The sequence below is a fragment of the Chanodichthys erythropterus genome, chromosome 17, assembly GCF_024489055.1.
Source record: "Chanodichthys erythropterus isolate Z2021 chromosome 17, ASM2448905v1, whole genome shotgun sequence".
Taxonomy (NCBI): Eukaryota; Metazoa; Chordata; class Actinopteri; order Cypriniformes; family Xenocyprididae; genus Chanodichthys; species Chanodichthys erythropterus.
This window is the reverse complement of record NC_090237.1, coordinates 17,853,918-17,880,076: the sequence shown is the minus strand read 5'-3', so window position 1 is coordinate 17,880,076 and position 26,159 is coordinate 17,853,918. Positions and strand designations below refer to the sequence as shown.

General features: G+C 37.1%; 1 protein-coding gene across 2 annotated transcripts in view; it reads right to left on the bottom strand.

The window, feature by feature from the left end:
• Positions 1-25,932, bottom strand: part of gosr1 (golgi SNAP receptor complex member 1) — a 30,194-nt gene extending 4,262 nt beyond the window's left edge. The window contains exons 1-8 of one of the 2 annotated variants that reach the window (XM_067365723.1): positions 25,845-25,932; positions 24,964-25,075; positions 24,778-24,865; positions 24,443-24,550; positions 19,962-20,053; positions 17,293-17,367; positions 3,135-3,164; positions 126-208 (exon numbers count right to left, since the gene is read on the bottom strand). In XM_067365723.1, the coding sequence (XP_067221824.1) occupies positions 126-208; positions 3,135-3,164; positions 17,293-17,367; positions 19,962-20,053; positions 24,443-24,550; positions 24,778-24,865; positions 24,964-25,075; positions 25,845-25,875 (619 nt within the window). In that variant the 5' untranslated portion in view covers positions 25,876-25,932. Of the gene's footprint in view, positions 1-125; positions 209-3,134; positions 3,165-17,292; positions 17,368-19,961; positions 20,054-24,442; positions 24,551-24,777; positions 24,869-24,963; positions 25,076-25,844 lie in introns of both variants that reach the window. The other variant, XM_067365724.1, reaches the window with a different exon arrangement.
• Between the last annotated feature and the right edge of the window lie 227 nt (positions 25,933-26,159).

Here is a 26,159-nt window from a genome sequence, read left to right as displayed (position 1 = left end):
AATAGGGGACATGAAAATACACAATTACATACTGGTAAATCATTAATGGATCTAGTACCTATATATCATGCAATCCTAATGCATTCATGCACACAAGCATTTTATTTGGGGAAAATCAAGGATACTGGCCAGGGTGTTGACCCTGCTCTGTATAGACTTCAAAAAACCTCGCTGGGAGGTCATGTTCTCCTTGGTTGCCATGGCAATGCTGTGGGAAAAAAATAAAAAACAGAAGAGTGGGTTTTATTGGCACTGGCCCGTCACAGCTCATATGCAATGAAAGTGGTCAAAAAGTGCTCCGATCAGTGCGTCAAGGGCGCAGCAGCTGTCAGGACTGCAGACACAGGATAAAGTCCTTCAAAGACAGCAAACATCTTTTTCACTAGATTTGATTTCAGACAGGAAAGCAGAAAAGCACTAATCTAAAGCTCTAGAGACATTAGCCACACACAGCTAGAAACTAAAAGAATGCAGAAAAGTGACCAACCATTACATATCCATTTTCCTTGACACTGCAAAAAGTGAACACCACATATTTTGGACAAATCAGAGGTTTTCCTACAACAGCCATCATTTGTCCTGGCTTAAAGGCATAGTTCATCCAAAAAAAAAAAAAAAAAATCATTTACTCATGACATGACAATCCTTACCTCAACAGTCAATGCACAGGTGCATGTTAAAATTTTGGACGCTTTTTTTCATTACATTGATAGAAAAGAGGCTTAACGATGGAATCATTTTTCAGGATGATAATGCATCTTGCCACAGAGCAAAGAGTGTTAAAGCTTATCTTCGGAAAAGGCATATCAACTCAATGACATGGCCAGCAACCAGTCCGGATCTCAATGCAAAAGAAAATTTCTGGTGAAAATTTCTGGTAAAAATTTAAAAACAAACAAACTGGTCCATGACAAGGCTCCATCCTGCAACCACTATTCGACTATTCAGGCTGTCATAAAGGAGGAGGAACAAAGTACCAGTTGTGGGTTTTTGTTGATGATTACAGAATTTTCCCTCAACATTGAGTGATAATTTGTTTTAGGCATGTTTCATGAAGCCAGAATTCTAAGTTATTCAACAAACTTTGTTGTGTGTGTCATATTTATTTGCTATAAAGTAAAAAGGCTATGTGAACATCCTCAAAGTGTGGTGATTCCATCATTTTTGGCAGGGGATTTATATTAGTCTTGTCTCTTTTTTAAGCTAGACAAAGAAATGAAGTGTAAATGCACAGGACTGCTTTGTAAATGCATGAAAACAAGTACATTCTTTATCCTTTTTTAAGCTTGAAAAGTAAAATGTAATCATTATCAAGTAAATTATAAAAACTGGAAAGTCATGCGACTTTGAATATTGTTGCGGACAATGGGGGTGGGGAGCTTGAAGTTTAGAAGGTTGAGAACCACTCATCTAATACATTTTAATTATGCACTGTTGCATGCTATAATAAGACTGCAGGGTAGGTCCAGTCCCACTACTTATTTGTTTTCTTCAGCTGAGTCTTGCTTTCTTGTTCCTAGTGGAGAAGATTAAATTGCTCTATGACAATACAGCTCACTCCAACTATAGCTCAGCAGATTTGTGAGTGCAAACTAAAGCCTGGCACCCATTAAACTCCTGTCTGCCCTACTCTGCAGAACAAAAGCCATGATACATAGTCAACAACAAGTGCTCAAGCAGACCCTATACCTTGAACTTAATGAAGAGGAGATCTTTTCTATTACATACACATAAAAGGGGTGTCATCTAGAATGTGTTCGAGGCAAAACCTGTGAAATTAGGTCTAGACACCACAATTTTTAAGCAGTAAGCCATGATTAGTTGACAGTAGCCAAACCCCACTCACACAAACAAGTCATAAAGCACATTTAACAAAATGCACCCTGAAGGCCACAAGGTCTCTGGTGTTTTGTATTCCCAGGAGCCCTCAGTCACGAACAAGTAGTTATTTTGTTTTGCTGTGATTCCTCTAGACAGGCCCTTTACCATCTGTTAGTTCTGTTCTTAACCTACATTCCTGAGCATCTGCACACCATGAGATGATAAACACATGGACTTAATCCATCTCCTAAGCTTCATATTTATGTGTATTGTAAGTTATGTGTTTGTTTGAATACGCTACCTGCAAGGGTGTATCTTTCATAATGTCTCACTTGTGATAGATGGAAGACTTTTGGCTTATTTTAATTCTTTTTTGTCTTGTTTTAAATCATTAAAAAGAGAAACATGAATGCCCACACTCTTTAGAGATCAGAGCTATGATGAAACATTAAACAATGAGCTCTTAGTGGCTCCAGGCTGTGGGTGCTACAAAGGGAAGAAAATGATTACAAGTAGCTGATATAGCATAATTTTTTTTGCTTGAACAAGACAGGGGTGGGATAAAAAGAGCTGCATAGACCAAGAGCCGTAATTAAGCACCAGTGCCGACTGCCAGCTGTGGGGATCCCAAAGGTGCACAGTGAAAGTTTAGGCTACTCTCATGGTCAACACAGATCTGCAGTGAGGGAGAGATGGAAGTGCCCAATAGCACGAGATTCATGCACATGCCAAAATTTTCTGTTAGTTTCCCTTAAGGGATAGTTAACCTAAAAATGATTCTGTCATCACTCTCATGTTGCTCCAAACCTGTATGCCTGACTTTCTTCTGCAGCACACAAGAGAAGATATTTTGAAATGTCTCTGTTTTTTTGGTCCAAATAATGGAAGTCAATGGGGTCCAGTGTTGTTTTTAACCCTGGGGGTTATATATTTAAAATTACAAACTACAATAGTATATAAATAATACTAAACACTGTTTTGAATTCCACTGTATGGACAAAAGCAGCAATTCTTCAAAATTCCACAGAAGAAATAAAGGTTTGAAATGATGTGAGGGTGACTAAATGATGAACATTTTCACTTTTGGGTGGACTTTAAGAGTCTGTATCCACTTTCAGTTCTGATCAAGCCGCATCAACTCAATGCAAAAGCAATGGGTCACTGTTTTGTATCCCTCCATCGACTGAGATCTTCCTCTTTGAGTTAATGACCCTTGGCAGGTTATTAGTTCAGGAGAACCCAGATATTTTAGTAAAACAAATAAAAAAGGAAACTGAAGAAGTGTCTGAACTGTTTTATGAAGTTAGTCTTACCTTATTGTGTCATCAATAAGACGATCTGAGCTGCAAGGAGACAAAAGGAAAGGGAAAAAAAAGACATTTAGACAATGATAACCAGGTGGATGATAATATGATGATAATAAGCATTACAATAAACAACTATTATCATTATTGTCCATTGTCTATATACATACACTACAAGGCTAAAAATATGTGGAAAGATCACATCCATATGTCTTAGCTGAACATTTATTTTCGCTATATTCGCTAGCTATTCATTCCAAATAGTAAAACAAATAGATTCATGGATTGTCACTGCAATTATTGCTCAGAAATTCTCTAGTGTATGAATGAAATTATCTTTCAAGAACAATTTTTCAATCTTGCATTACGATCCATACTGGAATGTCTCATACCCCCACCACAGACATTTTTCTCCCCGAAAAGGAGCTGCAGGCCTGCAGGGTGGGAATGAAATTCTATGCTTGCTCAAAATCACATCCTCCGTCAATTTAGATGACAAAGTCTGAGGGCCAGCGAGACCTCAGGGGAAAGAAAGTCCTCAATTCCCAGATAAATGGTTTTCTTTGTGACAGAGAGCTCCAATTTTGATTACACGAGCAAAAATGAGACTACAAGTTCTCCCTTTGATATGCCTGTGACCTCTCTCTCTCTCTGCCTGCATGGTTTGAGAAATCCGGTATACACAAACAGCAGCTGGGAGAATAGAGACTAATGGTCCACAGGCTGTTCAGCCCCGCTACTGCAGAACAGGGCTCTTTCTTCACAGACAAATGAACATTTATCATGGATCCTACTTTTAAATGCTTTGAAGAAAAGAAAGGTGCAGCAAAACTGATGTGAGAAGCTCCATTCTGTCAAACGGCTGTCTTCTTAAGAGCTTATGGCTTTGCCTTTGATTGATCAAAAAGCCAAAACACTGCATTGGCAAAGATAAAGTATGTGAGTTCTCAGCTAGACTAATGATTATAAATTGTCTCAGTGGGTACTAATGATGCTGATTTTGCACAGTTTAGATTGCAATTAGAAGGGCAAATATTTAGCATCCTGTGGGATATGACCAAACAGGTTCCTTTATTCATGATCTGAATTTCATCCTGATAAATCATTAATAAGGTCTCCTTAAGACTCATTAATCTACATCATCTGCATCAGACATATATCCACTTGAATATATATAGAAAATTACTTTTAAAGGAAATAAATCAGTTGAAACTGAAGATTAAAGTTAGGGAGGGGACAATGCAGAGTCTGAAATTTTCAACAAAAACTTCTAACAAATGTAGTCTGTCTCTCCATTAGGCCTCATCCATTTTGAACTCAACAGCAGGGCTATTAGTTCAATTACATTAGCTAGTATCACACATGACTGCCAGCCTGAAAATTACAGAGATACAATTTAGTCCTGTAAAGCTTTTAGCAGAGCACATCTAGACCTGGTTTGCTGGCAAAACATCTGGACTGGGGAGTATTTTATTATGCACATAAAATTACAATTGTCTAAAAGCTGAAATGGAAGTTTAGAAGATGTACACTATATACTACCATTCAAAAGTTTGTGGTTGGTACGATATTTTAATGTTTAGTCTGTTATGTTCACCCAAACTTTTGAACAGTAGTGTGTATTTCAAAAAACACATACAATTATTCACTATTTAGCTCAGGAATCACATACTGAACAGTGTTGTTTGGCAATGAAGCTTTACCCCCCTCCCCCCCTTTTCACTAGTGAAATACACAAGAGATGTGTAAAAGGCTTGGTGCGTAGACCTATTCCACAGGGCCCAATAACCAAACCCAACAGACATGTGCAAATGTGTGCCATACCGAACAGCCCCCTAGAGGCTCATGTTTCAAGAAGTGCTCATTGCAAACAATGCACTCAGCATTTTATTTGCCAATTAGGATTGATACTGATAATGTTTCAGAGAAAAGAAGAAAAGCAAAACAAATTAGCCAAGTCACTAAATCATTGTCTCCATAGTGAAAGTATGAACTCAAATATGAATGAATCTGACCTCCAGACATGACTATCCTTGAGAAAAGCACCTGTTTACAATAAAACAAAATGTGTAAAACATAATTTGACTAGAACATGAATACTGCTGAAAAGAACATGGAGAACAAAAAAAACAAACAAACAAACAAACAAAAAAAAAAGAATAAATAAATAAATCAGATGTTGTTACCAATAGCATTGTGTAATGAGAACTGGTTCCAAATTTCCAAGAACTGTGGATTTCATTCCTGTGTGAGCATTTTAATGTGATTTTAAATCATTCAAGCACATGAAATCACGACAGAGAACTCAGTTTGGCACTTGCACACTGATTTCTGTGCTGTGCACACATCCAAAGCACTTGCACAAAAAGCTGCCTCTCATACAGTGCGCGAATATAGTTCTCATTTTTTGAGCTTGGACGGGCAAATACACACAAAATTGTCAATATATCCCCGTAAACACAGTCGGTTATGATGACTTAAGTAAACGTAAACAGTAATGAAATGCACGTGTAATCAGTATAATGGATCCGTGCATTAAGCCTTAAAGTGACAGCAGCCTAATTGCTAATTTGTTTATTTGTTCTTATTTTAAGTTTTGAAAAAAGACAGAATAAATATGTCTGATATCAACATATTTGACTTTGGAATCGATAAGCACATTTGGAAGTGCTAAAATTCAAACGATACCAAAACGTATTTACCAACAAATATTTTAACTTGAGTTCTGCTTTGCCTGAGCTAACGTCTAATTGTCCTGGAAAAATGATAAACTTTAACCTAAAATTAAAAGTAATTCAAAATTAATCTTTGAATCTATTCAGCTTTAATCTATGCAAACACATGCAGCACACCACTGGTACTGTACTGGCATGCAGCCTTTCAGGGTAAGCAATTTTCTGAGCAGCTTAATGGGTTCAGGCATCATATTGATGCATTTAAATGTGTGTTAGAAATGTGCATAAATAACACAGCCTAAGCTTTGACACCGACTACAGTTAGGACCTATATATCATGAACAAAAACATTAACCAAAACTTTCACCAATTTACTGGTCACCGAAATATTGCATTTCAACGGAACAAATAAGGAAAATATAAAGAGAACATTCTGCATATCGCAATATTGTAAAAGCTTTTTATATTGGCCATTAAGAACATGTCAAGACACTACATTCACGGGGCTGCCAAGTCTAACAAATATGTGAATGTGAAAAATAGTCTTAAAAAAAAAAAAAAAAGAAGAAGAAGCAAAAATTTTGTACTGTTCATTTCTGTGAAGCAGTTTAAACTGTTAGTTTCATGAATGAATGGATTCAAAATTCTGGTTTTCTGAATCATTTGTGTTCAAGGAACTTGGTTGAAATTAAAGGGATAGTTCACCCAAAAATTAAAATTCTGTCATCATTTACTCACCCTCAGGTTGTTCCAAACCTGTGAACTATCCCTTTAAGTTAAAACTGATTCAATAAATGCATGTTATTAAACCTCAACTCTAAACTAGCAGCACACCTGTATGGAGCCATGGATAGCTGACAGTTCATGAGGTGACAGTGGTGGTTTTACCCTTCTGTCATTGGGCTTGTGATATAAAATGCGCATTGCTGCATGTGGGGAGGGGTGTCAAGGTCCAATTCTTGCTGTGTTTTTATAGGCTGAGACAAGCTTGAGCTGAAGGATTTACTGTAGTTCTTTACTGGCTCCGAGGCAGATAGGAAAGATGTCAGGGTCTGGTGCAATGTATGAGACAAAAGCTCCACTGGTAGGGAAAACCATCCCAAAGGCACTGTTTTGGTTGATCACAAGTAGACGAGGGATACACATACCCCTTTACACCTGGCATTTTAATTAATCTTTTTTGACCTCTTTCAACCACTTCTGTTCCGATTTCTTCGAGGGGAGGGTCTATGGGCTTGTTCAGGTCTTTCGATCTAATGGACAAAATTATTTACATATGAACGCGCCCGGAGATGACAGAAAAACATACGGAGAGCATCAGCTTTCGTTTCTGCTCTGACAGCTGCAAGACCATGCCAAACTCATTTGGCATGGTCTGAATTATTATTTTTTTCTTTTAAAACCCTAAATCACTCCAACCCCAAATTTTGGCACATGTGTGTTTTTAAATAGTTTTGTATTTTTCAAATGGCAAATTTGAACATTTCCTTCTGTTCTTTATCTGTGTCCATTTTTCACAATTTAAAATAACAAATTCATCACAACTAAAAAATAACAAATGAAAATGTATGAATTACAGGGACTAAAAAAAAAAGTGTTAAAACAAATTTATTATTATTTTTATTAATTTAATTTTAATTTAATTATAATACATCAATTATAAAATACAGAATGATGTTAAATGAACATTTTTTTTTTTTTTAAAGAAACACTACCGTTCAAATGTTTGGGGTCAGAAATTTTTTTGTAAAGAAATTAAGACTTTTATTCGGCAAGTACACTTTTAATTCTCGTTACTCAGTACATAAGTGTATATAATTAATAATTTAAAAAATGTTCTTTTGAGCTTTCTATTCATCAAAGAATCCTAAAAAAAATGTATGACTTTCACAAAAATATCAAGCAGCACAAATGTTAATGTTTCAACATTGATAATCATAAGAAATGTTTCTTGAGCACCAAATTAGCATATTAGATTAATTTTTGAAGGATCATGTGATACTGAAGACAGGAGTAAAATTCAGCTTTTCCCATCACAGGAATCAGTTCCATCTTAAAATATATAAAACAAAAAAGTTATTTTAAATTGAAATCCTTTCACAATATTACTGTTTTTATCATATATTTAATCAAATAAATGCAGCCTTGGTGAGTAAAAGAGTTCTTTAAAAAAAACATTCAACTGATCCCAGACTTTTAAATAAGTGTGTATGTACAATTTATATTTCTCAAAATGAATTTCAATCATTTAAGAATAAGATCAGCATAGATCAAAGGCTTTTGAAGATCATGAGAAGAAAAAAAAAAAACTTTTTTTTGACTGGTAGTGCACATTCATTGAATGCACAGCTTGTGATTACAGAACAGACGGTAGGGTGATGAACTCCTAGATCCAGAACGGATACCCCATGGCCCACTTGCTTGAACCTGACAGCTGCTGCCATGGAGTCCATTTTAAGGCATGGAAGGAGGTGGGAAGTCCCGCCCTCTAAAGACCTGCTCTAAAAACCTGGAACAGTACTCAAACGAGTCCTTGTAATCGTGAAGCCAGCCTCCCTCTTTTTCCCAGAAACTGAGAGAGAGCAATCTTGCTGGCTCATCAGAAAAGCTGCCTCATTGTTATTGGTCGACCTATGCAAGAAAAGATTTATACCCAAGCTCCACAGAGCTGACAAGAGGAGAGTGAGAAAGACGTCTGAGCCCCAGGCTTGTGAGCTCCATCTGCTGGATCCTTCACTCATGGAACTACAGGTGGAGAGGTTACTTTGTTATCGATAATGTGTAAATATGATAATGAGCTAGAGCACATCAATCAGTAAAATTTTAGCCAAATAGTTCATGTTAGCATGTCTGGTTTGGTCATACCTATCCAATGATGTTAGCATGACATTTGAGTTTTCCAGCACCACAGAGAACTGGGAAGTAAAGGCTGTGGGCTCGATAATGGAACTACAAATGCTTTTGGCACAAGTTTCTCATTTATTGCTGTGCTTTGTTCTCAGCATCCATTCACACCATGATGAATGTTTTACACTTATTAAGGCTCAAGGTCACTTGCTCTTTTCAAAATTAGTTTTATCATTTGTACTTTAATCCGTTTTCTTGTTTTTGGTGGAAGAGTCATTATATTGAGAGAGTAAAAGAGAAAGAGTCTCTCCTCTTGATGAGCTAATGGACTGTAGCTGTATGGGCACAACTCAAATGCATTTTCAATGCAATAAATAAATGGACATCTTGGAAACTCTACAATGCTCTGATCCCAAGCGTCCACCTCAAGAACAATAACAATTTCATACAATATGATAACAGCTTTAAAAATGGAATCAAGGGAGTCCAAAGGATAATGTAATTGTATTTATAAGTCTTAAGAAGCCAGCAGAGAACAGATCAGCAACCAATGGGGCGTACAGAAGAGTAAATGCTTGCACACAAGCCAAAACATAGAGAGGAACATTATGATAAGTTTTGGTTACACTGTAATGTAAGGTGCCCTTGTTTCAGTGAGTTTCTATAGTATATTTTAAATGTTAGGGCTGGGTTAAAAATTCATTTCTCGATTTTAATCGATTCTCATATTTATGAACTGACATCAATTCTTAAATCGATGTTTCCTGTTTTCAGTTGATGAATGAATAAAACTTTGCAATAAATCGTAATAAGCTTTGTGCTTTGTTACTTCGGATATGAAACGAAGTCTCAGCTTTTAAATTCTTTCAATTTTATTATGAAATTCAAACAATAAATACCATTTTAGCACCTTAGATCAAGCCAAGCAGCAGCGCGGAGTACATGTGAATTAATCATCTCTTCCACTTTACTACTAGTTACAGCACAAAATTTAGATGAATGATCATCAGAAGGTATGTTGAAAAATACAGTACAACTTACCGAAATCTGTTTTTACGTCTCATGTAATCACTCATTCAGTGTTTCAACCATGGAAAGATGTAAATAAAACAGCTTGTAAAAAATGTCACGTAACATCACATTACCCCAGAAAAGCCAATGTCCATAAACTCATTAATCATCATTAAGTATTTTGATAAATACAGCCTATTTTTACCTAACCTGTTCTTTATGTATATAATGTATGTTTGAATAAATCAGTCATGTTTTCATGACAGACACCATTTAAATGTTTATATTTAAAAGAAACAATTATGCATTTAAAATGTTATCATCATAACCTTATTATTATAAAAACTTCCTTGTGTGTAATTTAAACGTAAGTAGCCTAATCTTAAGAGATTTTCCTTGAGGAAATTTGCCATGTACTGTACCTGATAGGCCCCACTTAATCGATATTGAATCAAATCTAATCGCAAGCTTGTGAATCAAAATACAATCGAATTGTGAAGTTTGTGTAATAAAAATGGCACTTCATGTCAAAAAGTTTTCCAAGCCACATGCTAATTAAATTCTGAATATGACTTTCAAAGACTCGTTAACTTGCTGGCTGCATCTGATATGAGTGGAGATGGGCCAAAACTCACACAGGCATGACTGCAGAGTCCTTCTGTCTCCACTCACACAAACACACAGAGCTGTGAATGAAAATCAAGCCTCCCTTATTTCCTTGTGCCCATGTCCCAAGAAAGAAATGTGCTCAGCACTTCAGATTTAGTGCTATGCAAGGAGAGCAAGAGTGACGTAATTTCAAATATTGAAAGTTACAGTTATGGAAATCACAGAACCAGTACGTATTGTAATACATGCTTCATTTGTATATTTCTATTAAATAAAAAAATAAAGAAAATAAAAACTGGTTAGTATACCAATCTCACACTTGGACAGGCTTCAATAAAGTCTTTGTATTTTCAAGCCAGCTGTGAAAGAGAAGCTGACCTGTGTAATTGCTTTAAGTCTGTTTTGGACATAAACAGCATTAATATATTCAGACAAAATTCTAATGGATCCAGAGCTGCTTGATCTTCATCATCAGATGCATTTCAGGCAGAGTTCTCATTATACACAACATATCAGAACAAAAGTACTGCCATGCTTCCTGTAGGAATATTCTTAACATAATCTGATCAAATTTCTCCTTTGATAGAACCTTACAATTGACCTTACAACAGAAAAATGACTGACAGCACAAACAGCCAATCAAACAGCTAAGCATGAAAAGTTGTGGCTGTGGTTGAGTAACCACTGTTGTAAGGTCAATTGTGTGAGCATCACAGTTGAAGCAGCATGGGAAACATCTTTTATCTTCAGGTCATAAGATCCTGTATTTTTTTAATCTCCAGGCCTACTTTAAGTCAGCAGATTGACACTATATGACACAGGGTAATAAATGATTTTATGAAGTCCCATAAAGTAGTGAAAAAACAAAACAAAAACAAAAAGACATTTCAATAAATGCAAAAAAGCTTGTTCAGTTCCTATAACAAGTTATCATTGTTTTATTGCTCGCTTTTTTCTCATTGCATCTTCCCTTATTTGACTGAGTAATTGTCTGGGATGTCTCCCTCCCTGTTTTCTCTGAGTGCTCAATGTAATCTATGAGTCAGACTGTCATAGCTGTTAATGTCTTTAAATGGTCATTACACTGGAATGGGATCAAGCAATAACACCAGAGATTACTTCCTCTCTGAGAGCAGAGAAGCACGTGAAAGGAAGATGACGAGACAACCATGGCCCAAGTCATACATACGCAGCTCTTGTTACCCGTTTTACAGCTTATGGATGTACAATACATCAACAATACTAATGGTCTGATACTCTGGATCATATTCGATCATAGATAAATATCAGACATAGTCAACAAAGCTCTTATAAATGAAAAGAAAGGGAAAACAAGAGAGTAGTGCAAATGCTAGAAGACTATGCCCCGTGTTTGCCCCTCAGCAGACTCTGGTGTGAAGCACTGAGCTGAGAGAAGGAAGGGCACACTGATGCTGAGAAACAAAGTGGGCATGCGGCCAGGACTGCAGGGAGAGAAGGAGGCACACATACACACTCAGCATTCAGCCAGCTTACAGTCTCAACTCTGCCAATTATCACTCTGCACATGAGGAGCAGGTCAATGGAGAGACTCTCTGCAAGTGAATCAGAACTGACTCCATAGGGCACAACAGTAACCGCTAGGGCTGGGTACCGAACTCGATACTTTTTAGGTACCGATCGAACTGCCTCGATACTATCGAGTATCGAAAAGTGTCTTGTCATTCGGTACCAAATTTCGGTACCTCAGAATGGAGCCGAGGAGAGGGGCGGAGAAATGCTTTCGCTGTCTCGTTGAGGAGCAAGTAACGTTGCGCTACATTGTTATTTATATCTAAATATATAAAACTATACGCGTGAGAGAGACCCTATGTGCGAGAGGGCGAGTGAATCAACGGTTTCGTTTTCAGTTTATCTCCGAATGGACGGGTGAGAAACGGCTGTTTATGTGAGCAGCCGGTTCACTACAGATACTGTTAACAGAAAACAAAAGTGTAGCACTGCCTGCAGAAACAGCAGAACGCGCAATGTTTTTTGTAGTCTAAGGTACAACACACAGCAGCTTTACATCAGCGTTCGTCCCTCAAGTCTATGGAAACACGCGACCGGTTCGTGACAGGCTCGTTCACCTGCACGAGCACAGGCTCTGCCTCTGGCTCCAGAACGCGAACAATTCTGCTGAAAAAGAGGTATCAGCGTCCTCCTGATACTGCGGATAATTTGCGGGTCGGGCCAAGTAATAAAAAAAAAAAAATAACATTCAAATTAATTGCGGGTGGATGAGAGATGAATCATTAATGTGTTGATTTTAATAAAGACACAGAACTCTTATTTCACGGTAAGACGCAACGAACTTGCGTCACTCTTACTTCCACTTTGATCTTGTTAATAATAATTAATTTTTTGAAAAACAATTGCTGAGTGATTTAAAAAAGAGCCTCACATACTTAATTTTTGCATTGAAAACTAAACTTTATTAAAACTATTTGCACTGATTTATTGTGTTGGGTAAATTTTTTTAATTTGTGCTTTTTTTATTCCCCGCAGTGGCTCAGGAGATGAGTCTTTGAGTCTGAAAAAAAGTCAACAAAGTTAAAATATAAAACCAAAGATTTTTTTGAGGTTATGTAATCTTGTTTAAACATATTTTATAAAACTGGTACCGAAAAAGGTATCGTTTAGGGATCGGTATCGAAGTCAAGGTATCGGTATCGTCTCGGTATCGAAAATTTTTGAACGATACCCAGCCCTAGTAACCGCCCACTTGTTTAGCTGCTTTGGTTCTAGAAGTATTATTTATTTTCTCTACAAGAAAATTAACAAAATTCTTTAATAAATAGTTCATGAGTCATGAACCACAGCAACTAACATAGTAATTTGAAGTAGTAAAAAAAAAAAGTATATGAAAATATGGAAAAAAGGTGCACAACTAAACACCTTATATGAGGGGGAAACTACAATACTATGAAGATTTGTGAATAATGTAATCAACTGAAAAATAAACATATTCACTGGTAAATTAATGATTACACAAAAACAATATATTTTAAATTTCTATATAATGCAAAATATACATATTCTATATAATATTCAAATATAAACTACTGATCAAAAGTTGGATTATGATTTTTGTATGAAGACTTTAATAAAGTCTTTTATGTTTGCCAAGGCTGCATTCAAAATTACAGTAAAACAGCAATATTGTGAAATATTGTTACAATTTAATATATTTTAAAACGTCATTTATTTCAGTGATGGTAAAGCTGAATTTTCCGCAGTCATTATTCCAGTCTTTAGTGTCACATGATTCTTCAGAAATCAGTCAAATATCCTGATTTGCTGCTCAAGAAACATATCTTATTTTCAATGTTGAAAACAGCTGTGCTCCTTAATACTTTATGGAAACTGTGATACATTTTTATTTTCCAGGATTTTTTTTGGATGAGAGCGTAATTGAGTCCATCACCCATCATTTGAAAGCTTCATGGGATTGGGCAGTCGCTGAACAGTTCTTTCAAACTGATTTGTTTGCTATGATTTTCTAATAGCATCTTTCTCTACATAATTATGGGTAGTGTTGTGCTTTACAAAGAATTCATCTATTAAATAGCTTTTAAAAATGAAGCATCAGATCAATAACCTCAGTGCTCATTTTGGGTCTGTCTTAAAAAGCTTTTTTCACTTTGGAGAAAATGAATGGAACTTTTACTTTTTTTTTTTTTTTTTTTTTTTTTTTACTCTATTCTGGTTCATAAATTTTTTTTACAAATCAAACAATTCTCAACTGGTCAAATCAAACCTTGTACAGGAAACATCAATTTGCATTCAATTTAAAAGAAAATTAAATTAGTCCTTTATAAGTCCTTTATCAGAAGTTGAACCCAGAAAGCTTCCATTTGAGACAGTTTATTCAAGCTTTCCTAAGGCAATTATCAATCCACATGAGTCTTTAAGTATGTGTAATATTCATCTCTGTCACTGGTCTCTTTTACTTACCTTGAGCAAACTGATACATTGAAGCTTTGCTGTGAAACAAATGACCCAGAGGAAATGCTCTGTCAAGTTTTTTACCGCAGACCATCGATTCATTTTTATGTTTTAAAACCAGTGCAAATTTTACACCCATCCTTTGTTATACCAAATTACCCCATGCCTACAAAAGCAGCCAGGGCAGTCACTTACGATGACTCCACAAATTTAAAACATCAATTTGAGAGAGACCACCAGTCTTGCTGAGATACTGATGAATGAAAGCGTGTCTATTAAAAGGTAACCTTCCTCCATTCTTCAGGCATCATGGCTGTGACACTTTGAGTGTCTTATTCTCTCCCTTTCACTAGGGATGGGCATTTTTCAAAAATATTGTATTCGAATATTTGTGCTCATAAAAAAGGAATATTCGTTTATTTAAATGACGCTTCACGGGAAAGATAATTTTTTAGGCCGTTTAATTTTTTAAATATTCGTTTTAAAGTACATACCTTTTGCTACGGTTACACATGTCGTTTACACTACTCATCGAAAATGGAGGCTTTCAAAAACACTCAAAAACACACAGGGTCCGTTTTAGTTTGAAACGCCACCTTGCATTTCATTGTGAACAGAGACTTTTCAACACAATGGCATGGCTGCCCCCGTTCGCTCTGCGTTTTTGGTCGTGTAGCGTAGACGGATATCTTTTCTGAAACGCTGTGGAAACTCCACCGTAGACGAGGATCGTCTTTGTTTTGAAACACCATTTTAAAACGAAAACGCCCTAGTGTAAACAGGGCCTTAATCATTATGTTTTTGTCACCATTTCTGAACAAGCTTACGATACACAAGGCAATATACACAACAAGCTTTCGTTACATATATTGAGGTTTTCTTTTAGCAGAAAACATTAAAAACAAAATGCGTAGATAAAAAGTATACAAAACAAAAGCATTTAAGCTCAAGCAGAGCGAACGGGGAAAAAAGATAAAGCAGACTGCGCCAATTATCGTTCAGAACGTACACTCGAGAGTCGGCATAAGTTTTTCGTGTTTATATTGTTTCACATTTTCATGTTGAGAAAACAATAATATCCATATGCTCAGGTGAAAGTTGGCTCCACAGTCTGATAACAATAGGTAAGGCCGGCTGCAGAGAAAATGCGCAGGGACAAAAAATTACGAAGCCAAGTTTCTTACAGTGCTTTGTGTTTTCTGTTCTTAAACCTCTCTCCCTCGATGAAATTTAAAAGAAGCATATGTCTCGAGATAATTTTACTATCAGATAAGTTATCTCCTCGGCTCACTCGGGGGTACAGCTACGCTTACCTGCAGTCATGAATGCAGCGATGGACAGCTGTCTTTTCTCATCCGACTCGTGTTTGGATTTTTATGCGATTTCTCATTTTGGTGGCGATTATGATAACTCAAGTTTCATTGATTCATTTGACAAAAGTAACTCCATTTTGTAAGATTATTTAGTAAGATCATTTTGATCTAAGTAATTGCAAAGTTCGCGAGGCAGACGACAATGTTCTTTGATCAAATATAATCAATTTGTCAACACGCTCCACAGCACCACCCAGTGCATTTTGTTATAACTGTGAACTTTTGTGCTTGGGATTTATCATTGATTCACTGCATTTACGCACACAAAACAACGTAGTAAAATTCGAATAGTATTTATATTTTTTTGAATAATAATTACAGATGAAATATTTGAATATATTCATGTACACCCCTACCTTTCACCTGAATCAGTCATTTGACTTAATGTGGGCTCATCTGAAGTTTACTTCCTCTTTTCAACCATTGACTATTTCTAGAAGAACTAGAACTTGATCAGACAGGGTTGAGACGAAGATGTAGTACCACGCAGGGCTCCACATTTAATAATAATAATAATAATAATAATAATAATAATAAAATTAAAGCACAATATGGCTTAGTGTGATTATCAAAGGGCTGTGGTTTAAGTAAATATATGAACTGGGGGTTTCAAAGCGAAGCACAACACTGTATTCATTTACACACGTACTGCTGTGCTTTCAGTGTCTTGGAGCTGCTCGAACTTCATGAACTTCATCTCTTCAAGCGCTGGGTCACTTATCACATGCATGTGCCAATCATCTTCCCGAACTTGTAATGAGAAGTGCTAATAAACTGTCTGTTGTCAACAAAAGAGAAGCTTTAAGGGCTAGGGAACCCTGCAATTTTCTGCCAAAAAAACTTGATGGTTTAACTTTTAAAAATAAAAGAAAGACTAAATATTAGTATTGTAATTTTACAGATGTATCATAAAATAAAATGATCATCATTATAGTTAATATTGGCCTGGTTTCACAGACAGGGCTTAGCCTAAGCCAGGATTAGGCCTTAGTTCAATTAGGGTATTTAAGTAACTTTTATAGACGTACACTAGAAAAAAAAACATTACTGGTGTGCATCTTGAGATAAAACAATGGTACTGATATATTTTAAGGTATCTCAGTGCAAGTTACTTTCAGTTAAAACAGCTCAAACATGCATTTTAGTCTATGACTAGCTTAAGCCTTGTCTGTGAAACCGGGGGATTACAAAATAGTTTTTTATTAAATATTAATTTTAATTTTACAGCAGTAATATTTCTTCTTTTGTTTAATTGTTTTATTTAGTAATATTAATCATTATATTATTATTATTATTATCATTATTATAAAATCATATTGATATATAATAACATGTTGGCCAAATTTTGCAGCCCTACAAAGACGCACAACAAAGCCTAGAGCTTAAAAAAATGCATTTTAAATCTCAATTTCTATCAGAAATCACTTAGTACCATGTGTGATTTTTTTTCTTTCTAGCATGCAGGCGTAGCATTGCATTAATACACCACTAAACACCAAAACCTAAAATTACTTCCTATTAGATAAATCAGGTACAAAAAAATAAAATAAACTGCACCTTCTTCTCATTCAAGAAAAAAGGAGAAAAGTAAAATAATCATTTTTTTCTTCACACAAAAATGGTGCAACCATTTAGTAAAATTCAGAGTACTTCATCAAGTAGGCAGTAGAAGAGGAAGGCTCTTACTTTCTCAGGTGCTCGTGTTCTTTCAGGAAGAGCTCTGTCCGCCTATTATTCACCCCCGAGCCACTCTTATATGTCCTGAAACGAGAAAAGAAAATTAATTAGCAATCAAAAAGAAACATGCAATTACTCAGGCGGCTCATTGTATGAACATTATCTTGCAGAAAGCCTGGCATTTTGGATGACGTGGGGGTTGGGTTAATATTGAGGGTTTTTCTTCATCCTGTGCCATGCACAAGCTCTCTCTCACAGAGAGCATTTAGTGTTAATAATGAATGAACACAGTGCTGGGAAGAACAGCCCTTTCCCAAGAGTTCATCAAATAAAATGAAAGACAAAAACACCCCCTCTTCTTGTGCAAAAACAGCTAGGCTATTTTAAAAGACACACACTGGCCTGACAGCACAAATTAAAACAAATCTCCATCTCAGATGGGAGAGTTTATGAGGCTGAGAAAGGGTTGTTGAAATGGCAGCCTGAACGATGACCAAAGACGAACTTAACTCCACCCTCTAGTGGGTTTTTCTCTGCACCTATTGTAAACAGACTGGTGTAGAAAGGATATTAATCCAGTTTCTATGGGATTACACCTGCCCGCTGGTCAAATCAACTGTCAGTCCACACCGATCAAAGTGACAGGGCGCTGACAGCCAACTTAATCATTCCAACAAGGCTTTAAAGGGCAGTGCATTAAATCACACAGGGGGCTTTGTCATTTCTGCCTGCTGACATTTCTATAGCGCTGTGCTGCTGATCGATGGGGGGTTCGGAAACAGGAGAAGCACAGCACGCACGACACGCACTGCACAAACTCAAGGAGTGAGGCTTCGGCAGCCCGGCTGAAACTAGAACCTTCACAGCCTGCACCACAGAAAGTAACTCGGTACAAGGTTGCAAAAAGACTGCTCTAAATTGGCTGATAAATACAGCAGTGCATAACTAAAAGCACATTATCGCCCTCTGGGGGTAAATACACATATTACAACTTATGATGTATACATGAATGATTATTTCCACTTTCTACTATCCTGTGTACACAGACTAAGTAACAAAATTGTTAACACTGATTGTGCCTGTATGATAAGCAAATACTAAACAATAGTGGGTTTAAGATAATGTAATCTATCAACAAGACATACACTACCGCTCAAAATTTTGGGGTCAGAAAGATTTTATTAATATTTTTATTCAGCAAGCATATTTATTTATTGTTTAAACTGATAAGAAGTGACAGTAAAGACATTTATAATGTTATAAAAGATTTCTTTTTCAAATAAATGCTATACTTTCTATTCATCAAAGAATCTTGAAAAAATGTAACCTGGTTTCCGCAAAAATATTAAGCAGTACAACTGTTTTCAGCATTGATAATAATAAGAAAATATTTGTTGAGCACCAAATCTGAATATTATAAAGATTTCTGAAGAATCATCTGACATAAAAATACAGCTTTGTCATCAATGTTTTGATCAAACAAATATAGTCTTGCACCAAGCATTTTTTTTTTCCAAAAACATTTTTAAAAGATCTTACAAAACCCAATTTTCTTCTCTTCCCTGTCAGTCTCCCACACAGTTGATGTAGTGAACACAGTGCAGCGCTTCCGTGTTTACGTCCGAATGCCGACTCATTATTGGCCGGCTCCTGCGTCAGCATCACATGCATGCGTTGTGGTGCTCACATGAATAGCGTCAGCCAATACTAAGCCGCCGTTCTGACGTAGAACCTGGAAGTGCTGCACTGCGTTCACTATGTCAACTGCGAAGGAGACTGAGAGGGAAGAGAAGAAATTGTTGAATAAAGTCATTATTTTTGTTTTGTTTTTGCGCACAAAAATTATTCTTGTCGCTTCATATCATTAAGGTTGAACCACTGTAGTCACGTTGACTATTTTAACAATGTCTTTACTACTTTTCTGGACCTTTAATAATGGTAATTACGTTCCTTTCTATGAGGGATAAAAAACCTCTTGGATTTCATAAAAAAATACCTTCATTTATGTTCCGAAGGTGAACGAAGGTTTTGGAATGACATGAAGGTGAGTAATTAATGACAGAAATTTCATTTTTGGTTGAACTAATCCTTTAAAACAGTGCTGCAAGAGATGGATTGAGCTCAAATCCAACTCTGACAGTCAGTTTATTTTGACTGAAAAAATAAATTCAATAGTAATTACAAGGAGCAGTATGGACTTTTTCCCATCATATATGGTACCAAACAACTATTTCAAGGCACACGAATTAAATAAGAGCAGCCCACAGAGGTGCCAAAGCACTGCAGCTCAGATCAATAACTCATTATCCAGCCCTGCAGTCATGATCTTAGGGTTACAACCAGAACCACGTCAAATCTGTGCCTGTAGAGCTCCACAAAAAGCTTGCATAGTCTTTGCATATTTGTTAATTAAATATACTAAAATGAAAGTGTAATATTCCCAGTTTATCAGTTTAACACATTTTAAACCTATTCAGCACAATTCCACTAATTTTCCTCCAAAATTATCACAGAAAATAAGAAAAAAATATATATATAGCACGGATTCAAAAATCAGTCAGAAAATTTATGGAGAACTTAATTTCATAAGGTTTTATAATACAGATTAACTACATATTAGATGGGATTGGTCTTCAAAACCTTTTTAATTTTAGAATGAAATTTAAGAGAAAACTCACTCAATGTCTTTTCTCACAGATCCCAAAAGATCCTCCCTCTCCCTGATTGCCATGAAGTTTGATTTGGTTTTATGAAATTCATGTGTGTAGTCCTAGAGAAGGAAAACAGAGATAAGGGTTATAAATAACAAGCTAGGCCAGCTATGTACAGGAATTGCCTTTTATCTTGATAATATACAGGTGCATCTCAAGAAATTAGAATGTCATGGAAAAGTTCATTTACTGTATTTCAGTAATTCAACTCAAATTGTGAAACTCATGTAATAAATAAATTCAATGCACACAGTCTGAAGTACTTTAAGTCTTTGGTTCTTTTAATTGTGATGATTTTGGCTCACATTTAACAAAAACCCACCAATTCACCATCAATTAAAAAAAAAGTATATTTTAAACAGAAATGTCAGGCTCATTTCTATGCACTCAATACTTGGTTGGGCCTCCTTTTGCATGAATTACTGCATCAATGCGGCATGGCATGGAGGCAATCAGCCTGTTGCACTGCTCAGGTGTAATGGAAGCCCAGGTTGCTTTGATAGCACCCCTTCAGGTCAACTGCATTGTTGGGTCTGGTGTCTCTCATCTTCCTCTTGACAATACCCCATAGATTCTCTATGGGGTTCAGGTGAGTTTGCTGGCCAATCAAGCACAGTAACACCATCACGGGAACCGCGCTCCAGTGGTTCGAGTCTTACCTCTCAGGTAGGTCCTTCAGGGTATCTTGGAGAGGTGAGGTGTCCAAGTCACATCATCTTGCTACTGGGGTACCTCAGGGCTCTGTGCTTGGTCCACTTCTCTTCTCCATCTACATGTCATCACTAGGATCGGTCATTCAGGATCATGGTTTCTCCCATCACTGTTATGCTGATGACACACAACTCTACCTCTCATTCCAACCAGATGATCCGACGGTTGCTGGTCGCATCACAGCCTGCCTGACAGCCATTTCTGCCTGGATGAAGGACCACCACCTCCAACTCAACCTTGCAAAAACGGAACTGCTTGTGATCGGTGCAAACCCAACACTTCATCACAACCTTTCAGTTCAACTTGGGTCTTCAACCATCACTCCTTCCAGGACAGCCAGAAACCTTGGAGTGGTGATGGATGCTGGTCTAACCTTCACAGATCATGTTGCAGCAACGACCCGGTCCTGCAGATTTGCCTTGTACAACATCAGGAAGATTAGACCCTTCCTATCTGAACATTCCACACAAATTCTTGTCCAAGCTCTTGTTCTATCCAGACTGGACTACTGTAATGCTCTCTTGGCTGGCCTTCCAGCATGCACTATCAAGCCTCTACAACTGATCCAAAATGCTGCAGCAAGACTGGTCTTCAACGAACCGAAGAGAGCGCACGTCACTCCTCTCTTCATCAGTCTGCACTGGCTGCCAGTAGCTGCTCGCATCCAATTCAAGGCTCTGATGTTTGCTTACAGAACGACAGCTGGCTCTGCACCGCTATACCTTAACTCACTACTTCAGACTTACGCGCCCTCCAGAAACCTGCGTTCTGCAAGTGAACGGCGCCTTGTGGTGCCATCACATAGGGGCACAAAATCACTCTCACGGACCTTCTCCGGGACTGTTCCTGGCTGGTGGAATGACCTACCACGCTCTATCCGAGCAGCCGAGTCTCTAGCCATTTTCAAAAAAATGCTAAAGACGTATCTTTTTCGTCAGCACTTGACCCAGTAGTAGTAGCACTTACCTTGACTAATATTCTTCTCCTATCTGTGTATTTATTTATTTAAAAAAAAAAAAAAAAAAAAAAAAAAAAAATTCGCTATGAGCACTTTACTGACATAACTGTGACTTCACTCAGCACTTATACACTGTTGTTCTCATGTTGATTTAATTGATTCTACTACTCTCATTTGTAAGTCGCTTTGGATAAAAGCGTCTGCTAAATGACTAAATGACCATGGATATTGAACCAGCTTGTGGTACCTTTGGCAGTGTGGGCAAGTGCCAAATCCAGCTGGAAAATGAAATCAGCATCTCCATAAAGCTTGTCAGCAGCAGGAAGCATGAAGTGCTCTAAAATTTCCTGGTAGATGGCTGCGTTGACTGTGGACTTCAGAAAACATAGTGGACGAACACCAGCAGATGACATGGCAGCCCAAATCATCACTGACTGTGGAAACTTCACACTGGACTTCAAGCAACATGTTTCTGTGCCTCTCCACTCTTCCTCCAGACTCTGGGACCTTGATTTCCAAATGAAATGCAAAATTTACTTTCATCTGAAAAGAGGACTTTGGACCACTGAGCAACAGTCCAGTTCTTTTTCTCCTTAGCCCAGGTAAGAGGCTTCTGATGTAGTCTTTGGTTCAGAAGTGGCTTGGTACGTGGAATGTGACAGTTGTAGCCCATTTCATGAAGACGTCTGTGTGTGGTGGCTCTTGATGCACTGACTTCAGCTTCAGTCCACTCCTTTTGAAGCTCTCCTAAGTTCTTAAATGAACTGAAAATCTTCAAGCCTGCAGTCATTCCTTTCAATTGTACACCTTTGGCACAGCACTCTGCGAACAGCCAGCTCTTTCAGCAGTGACCCTCTGTGGCTTACCCTCATAGTAGAGGGCCTTGATGATCGTCTTCTGGACAATTGTCAAGTCAGCAGACTTCCCCATGACTGCTGTTGGGATTACTGACCTAAACCCAGTATTTATACACCAAGAATGGTAATTTAATAGAACTTGAAATTAAATATTCTAATAATCTGAGATACAGATTTTTTTTATTTTGATGAGCAGCAAGCTGTAATCATCAAAATGAAAACAAAAAAGTCTGGAAATATTTTACTTTATGTCTAATAAATCTAGAATATATTTAAGTTAAATTACAAAAAAAAAACAACTTTTTCATGATATTCTATTTTATTGAGATGCACCTGTAAAGTAAATATTGTTTTGAGATGCACCTGTACAGTAAATCCACTATCATTCAAAAGTTTGAGGTTGGTAAGATTTTTTAATGCTTTTGAAAGCATTAGTCTCTTATGCTCATCAAGGCTGCATTTATTTGCTTAAAAATACAGAAAAACAGTAATACTGTCAAATTATAACAACTTTTAAAATAACAGTTTAAACATTTTATGTCATTCAATTTTCAGCATCATTACTCCAGTCTCACATGATCTTTCAAAAATCATTCTAAAATGCTGATTTGTTGCTCAAGAAACATTTCTTATTATTATCAATGTTGAAATCAGTTGCAGTTAGTGGTTAAACGGATCGTAGTTGATCCGTGATCCGTTCGGATCAAGCCCCACGGTTCGGGAGAGTGAAAGGTTATCATTTGAACGTATTTTGTCTTGCTAGTTTACACATTAAATAGATATAAAACCATTCCAGCGCTAGAAGAGGCAAAAGAGGATTTAATTTGGTATCGCACGCAGGGCTGTTATCGGTGCGCACAGACGCACATATAAGGCTTTCGCGCACAGAGAGAGAGAGAGAGAGAGAGAGAGAGAGAGAGAGAGAGAGAGATGCGCGTTTCAGATAGCTCGCAAACTCCAAATTGATTTCTCTTTCGCGTCCTCAATGCACTTGGATGGACACATACACGCATTATGTCAGTCAAAATACCTAGTATAGTATTCTTGTAAACACATTCGGTTATGTCTTAAGTGAACGAGGTGAGAATTCAGATGTGTATCTATTGGATGTGTGCGTGCATGGGGTCTTACTCTTAAAGTGACAGCAACCTATAATCACCTGCTGTTGTCTGTCATGTAAATCAACAACAAAACAGTTTTAACAGAGATTAATCTATATTCCATTTATACAGTGAACAGTGTCATTTTACATTTTTCAATTACATTTCTGTACACGAAAATTAATACTACAGTTAAAACTTATACTTTTGTAACTTTATGTTGTATTTATCTATGCTTGTAATTGGTGTACAGTATTTGTTCTTTTTACAGTCTGTTCACTTGCTTTTAATAATGTATTAGTTAGGCTTGTAGTTTCTGCTGTGGTATCAGAGTAGTTAAAGTGAGCTAAGTAATAAATGCAAAGTTAAGTTACCCCCGAACCCCTAATTATTTTTTTGTGCTGATCCGAAAAATGATCCGATCCGTGACTTAATAACCGTGATGTGATCCGAACCGTGAGTTTTGTGATCCGTTGAACCACTAGTTGTGGTGCTATAATATTTTTGCTGTGATACGTTTTTTTGCAGGATTCTTTGATGAAGAAAAAAAAACAGCATTTATTTGAGATGGAAATCTTTTGTAACATTAAACAAAAGTACTTCCACTTTTGATCAATTATATGCATCCTTTCTGAATAAAATAATTCATTTCTTTAAATAAATAAATAAATAAATAAATTACTGACCCCAAACTTTTAAACAATAGTGTACGTACATGTATAAAAACAGTTGGACAGGCAGCTGTTCGAGGACAATAATATCACTGGTAAATAACTAAGATTGTTTCATGAAAAGAGAGATTATAAACGAAAAGAAACTTGCCTGTAGGATGTCTCTGTGCCTCTGAAGAGTGTGCATTAGAGCAGCGTTCAGGGACGTTACTCCAGGTGTGCTCGTATACTCTGCCATCTTGTCATTCACCCCTGTCAGCTTTAAAATGCAAGAAAGAATAAGAATAGATGTTATCATTAATATTTGTTATCATGAAGTGGTATTGAATATATATAGTGGCACCCTGCCCTCTTGATATCAGGATCAACCGACAAATTCTTATCGTCAATCAGTATATCAGTTTAATATACATGAAGATCAAGATTGGAGATTGTGTATTGCACTATTGCACCTAATATTGGAACATGGCATTCCATAGTTCTTACTTTTGCAAGTAGCTGCTCAATCTCCACTGACATGGTCTCAAACATTCTGTCCTGAGTGGAGTTACAGAGCAGAGGTGTTGTATCCGAACTACTGGAAACAGAGAGAAGAGAACCATGTTATTAACCACCACCATCCTCATAGAAAACTTCACATTCTTTGAATGAGCTCCCACACTGACGTCCCACCTGTCTCCTCTACGACCGTCCCGAGAGCTGCTGTAACTGGTGCACAGTTTGCTGAAAGACACCAGCTTCAGGTCCAGTTCGTTCTCCAGCTGCCTCGCCTGCTTCCGCAGGTCTGTCAATGTGCAAAATCATAAAGATTACATTATCAGCATTCAGTAAATGATGTCAGTGGAAATATACACTCATAAAATGTAAAACTACAAACACACATCAATCAATATGCACTTGCAGTTAGTTAGTGGCAGTTTACGTTTATATTAGATGCCAAATGATATTAGAAAAAATTATATAATTGCACTGAGAACTTCAGTTGGTAGTTATTTATAAAAAACCTTCATATCAGTCCACCTGGTCCTTGACAGATGACATTTATTGTCATTAGTGTCTACAGTGTCTGACTGCTGTCATGTGTTTTAGGCATCACAGGCGAGTACGAACATTCAAAACGCGAATTTGAAGCCCAAAAGTGCTGCCTAGGAAGGAAGCTTGCTTGATTTTAAAACACGGCCCATGAGTTTATTCTATTTTGGTGTAAAAGCTCGTTTCAGTTTCATATACAAACAGTTGTGTAACTTTTCTGACAGATTACATATGTTCGAGGTACATTAAGTACAGAAAGTCTGTGTAAACTGAAAGACTTCAGACAATTGTTGAGTGAAATATATTTCGCTGTATTCCTCAGGTTTTCGGGCTAATCGAAAGCACTGACGTTTCTGCGGACTAGCGAGCTAATGCTAACTGCGATAGTTAATGTGGTAACCCGGCTGCGCTTCCGTGAAAACGTTACCAAAGACTCTTCAGAACTAGGAATTGGCGTGAGCTGTCACAAAGCGCAATAAAGCTTTTGGTCAAGTGGAATTTGTAACGCTTTGCCACCTCACCTTCCCAATAGTTGCTGTTTCCTCCTGCCATCTTTGTTGTTCAACGTCATCCGCGGTGGTGCTGGCAGGGGCGGAGACTCGAACAAGAGCACTTCACTGCACTCTGCGCTGCGCTCTGTCGTCACAGCGCCCCCATGTGGTTCGCTCTCCTTTAGCACTGCCATTCTTTCCCCTGTAATTTTTATAAGGTACTTAAAGTGCTCTATCTTCGTGCACTAATTTTGTACTTAATATACTAAAAATTCTTCTTTAGTACTTCTTAAGATAATCTTAAATACATCTAAGTGTGCTATTTTGAGACACCATGAAATATTA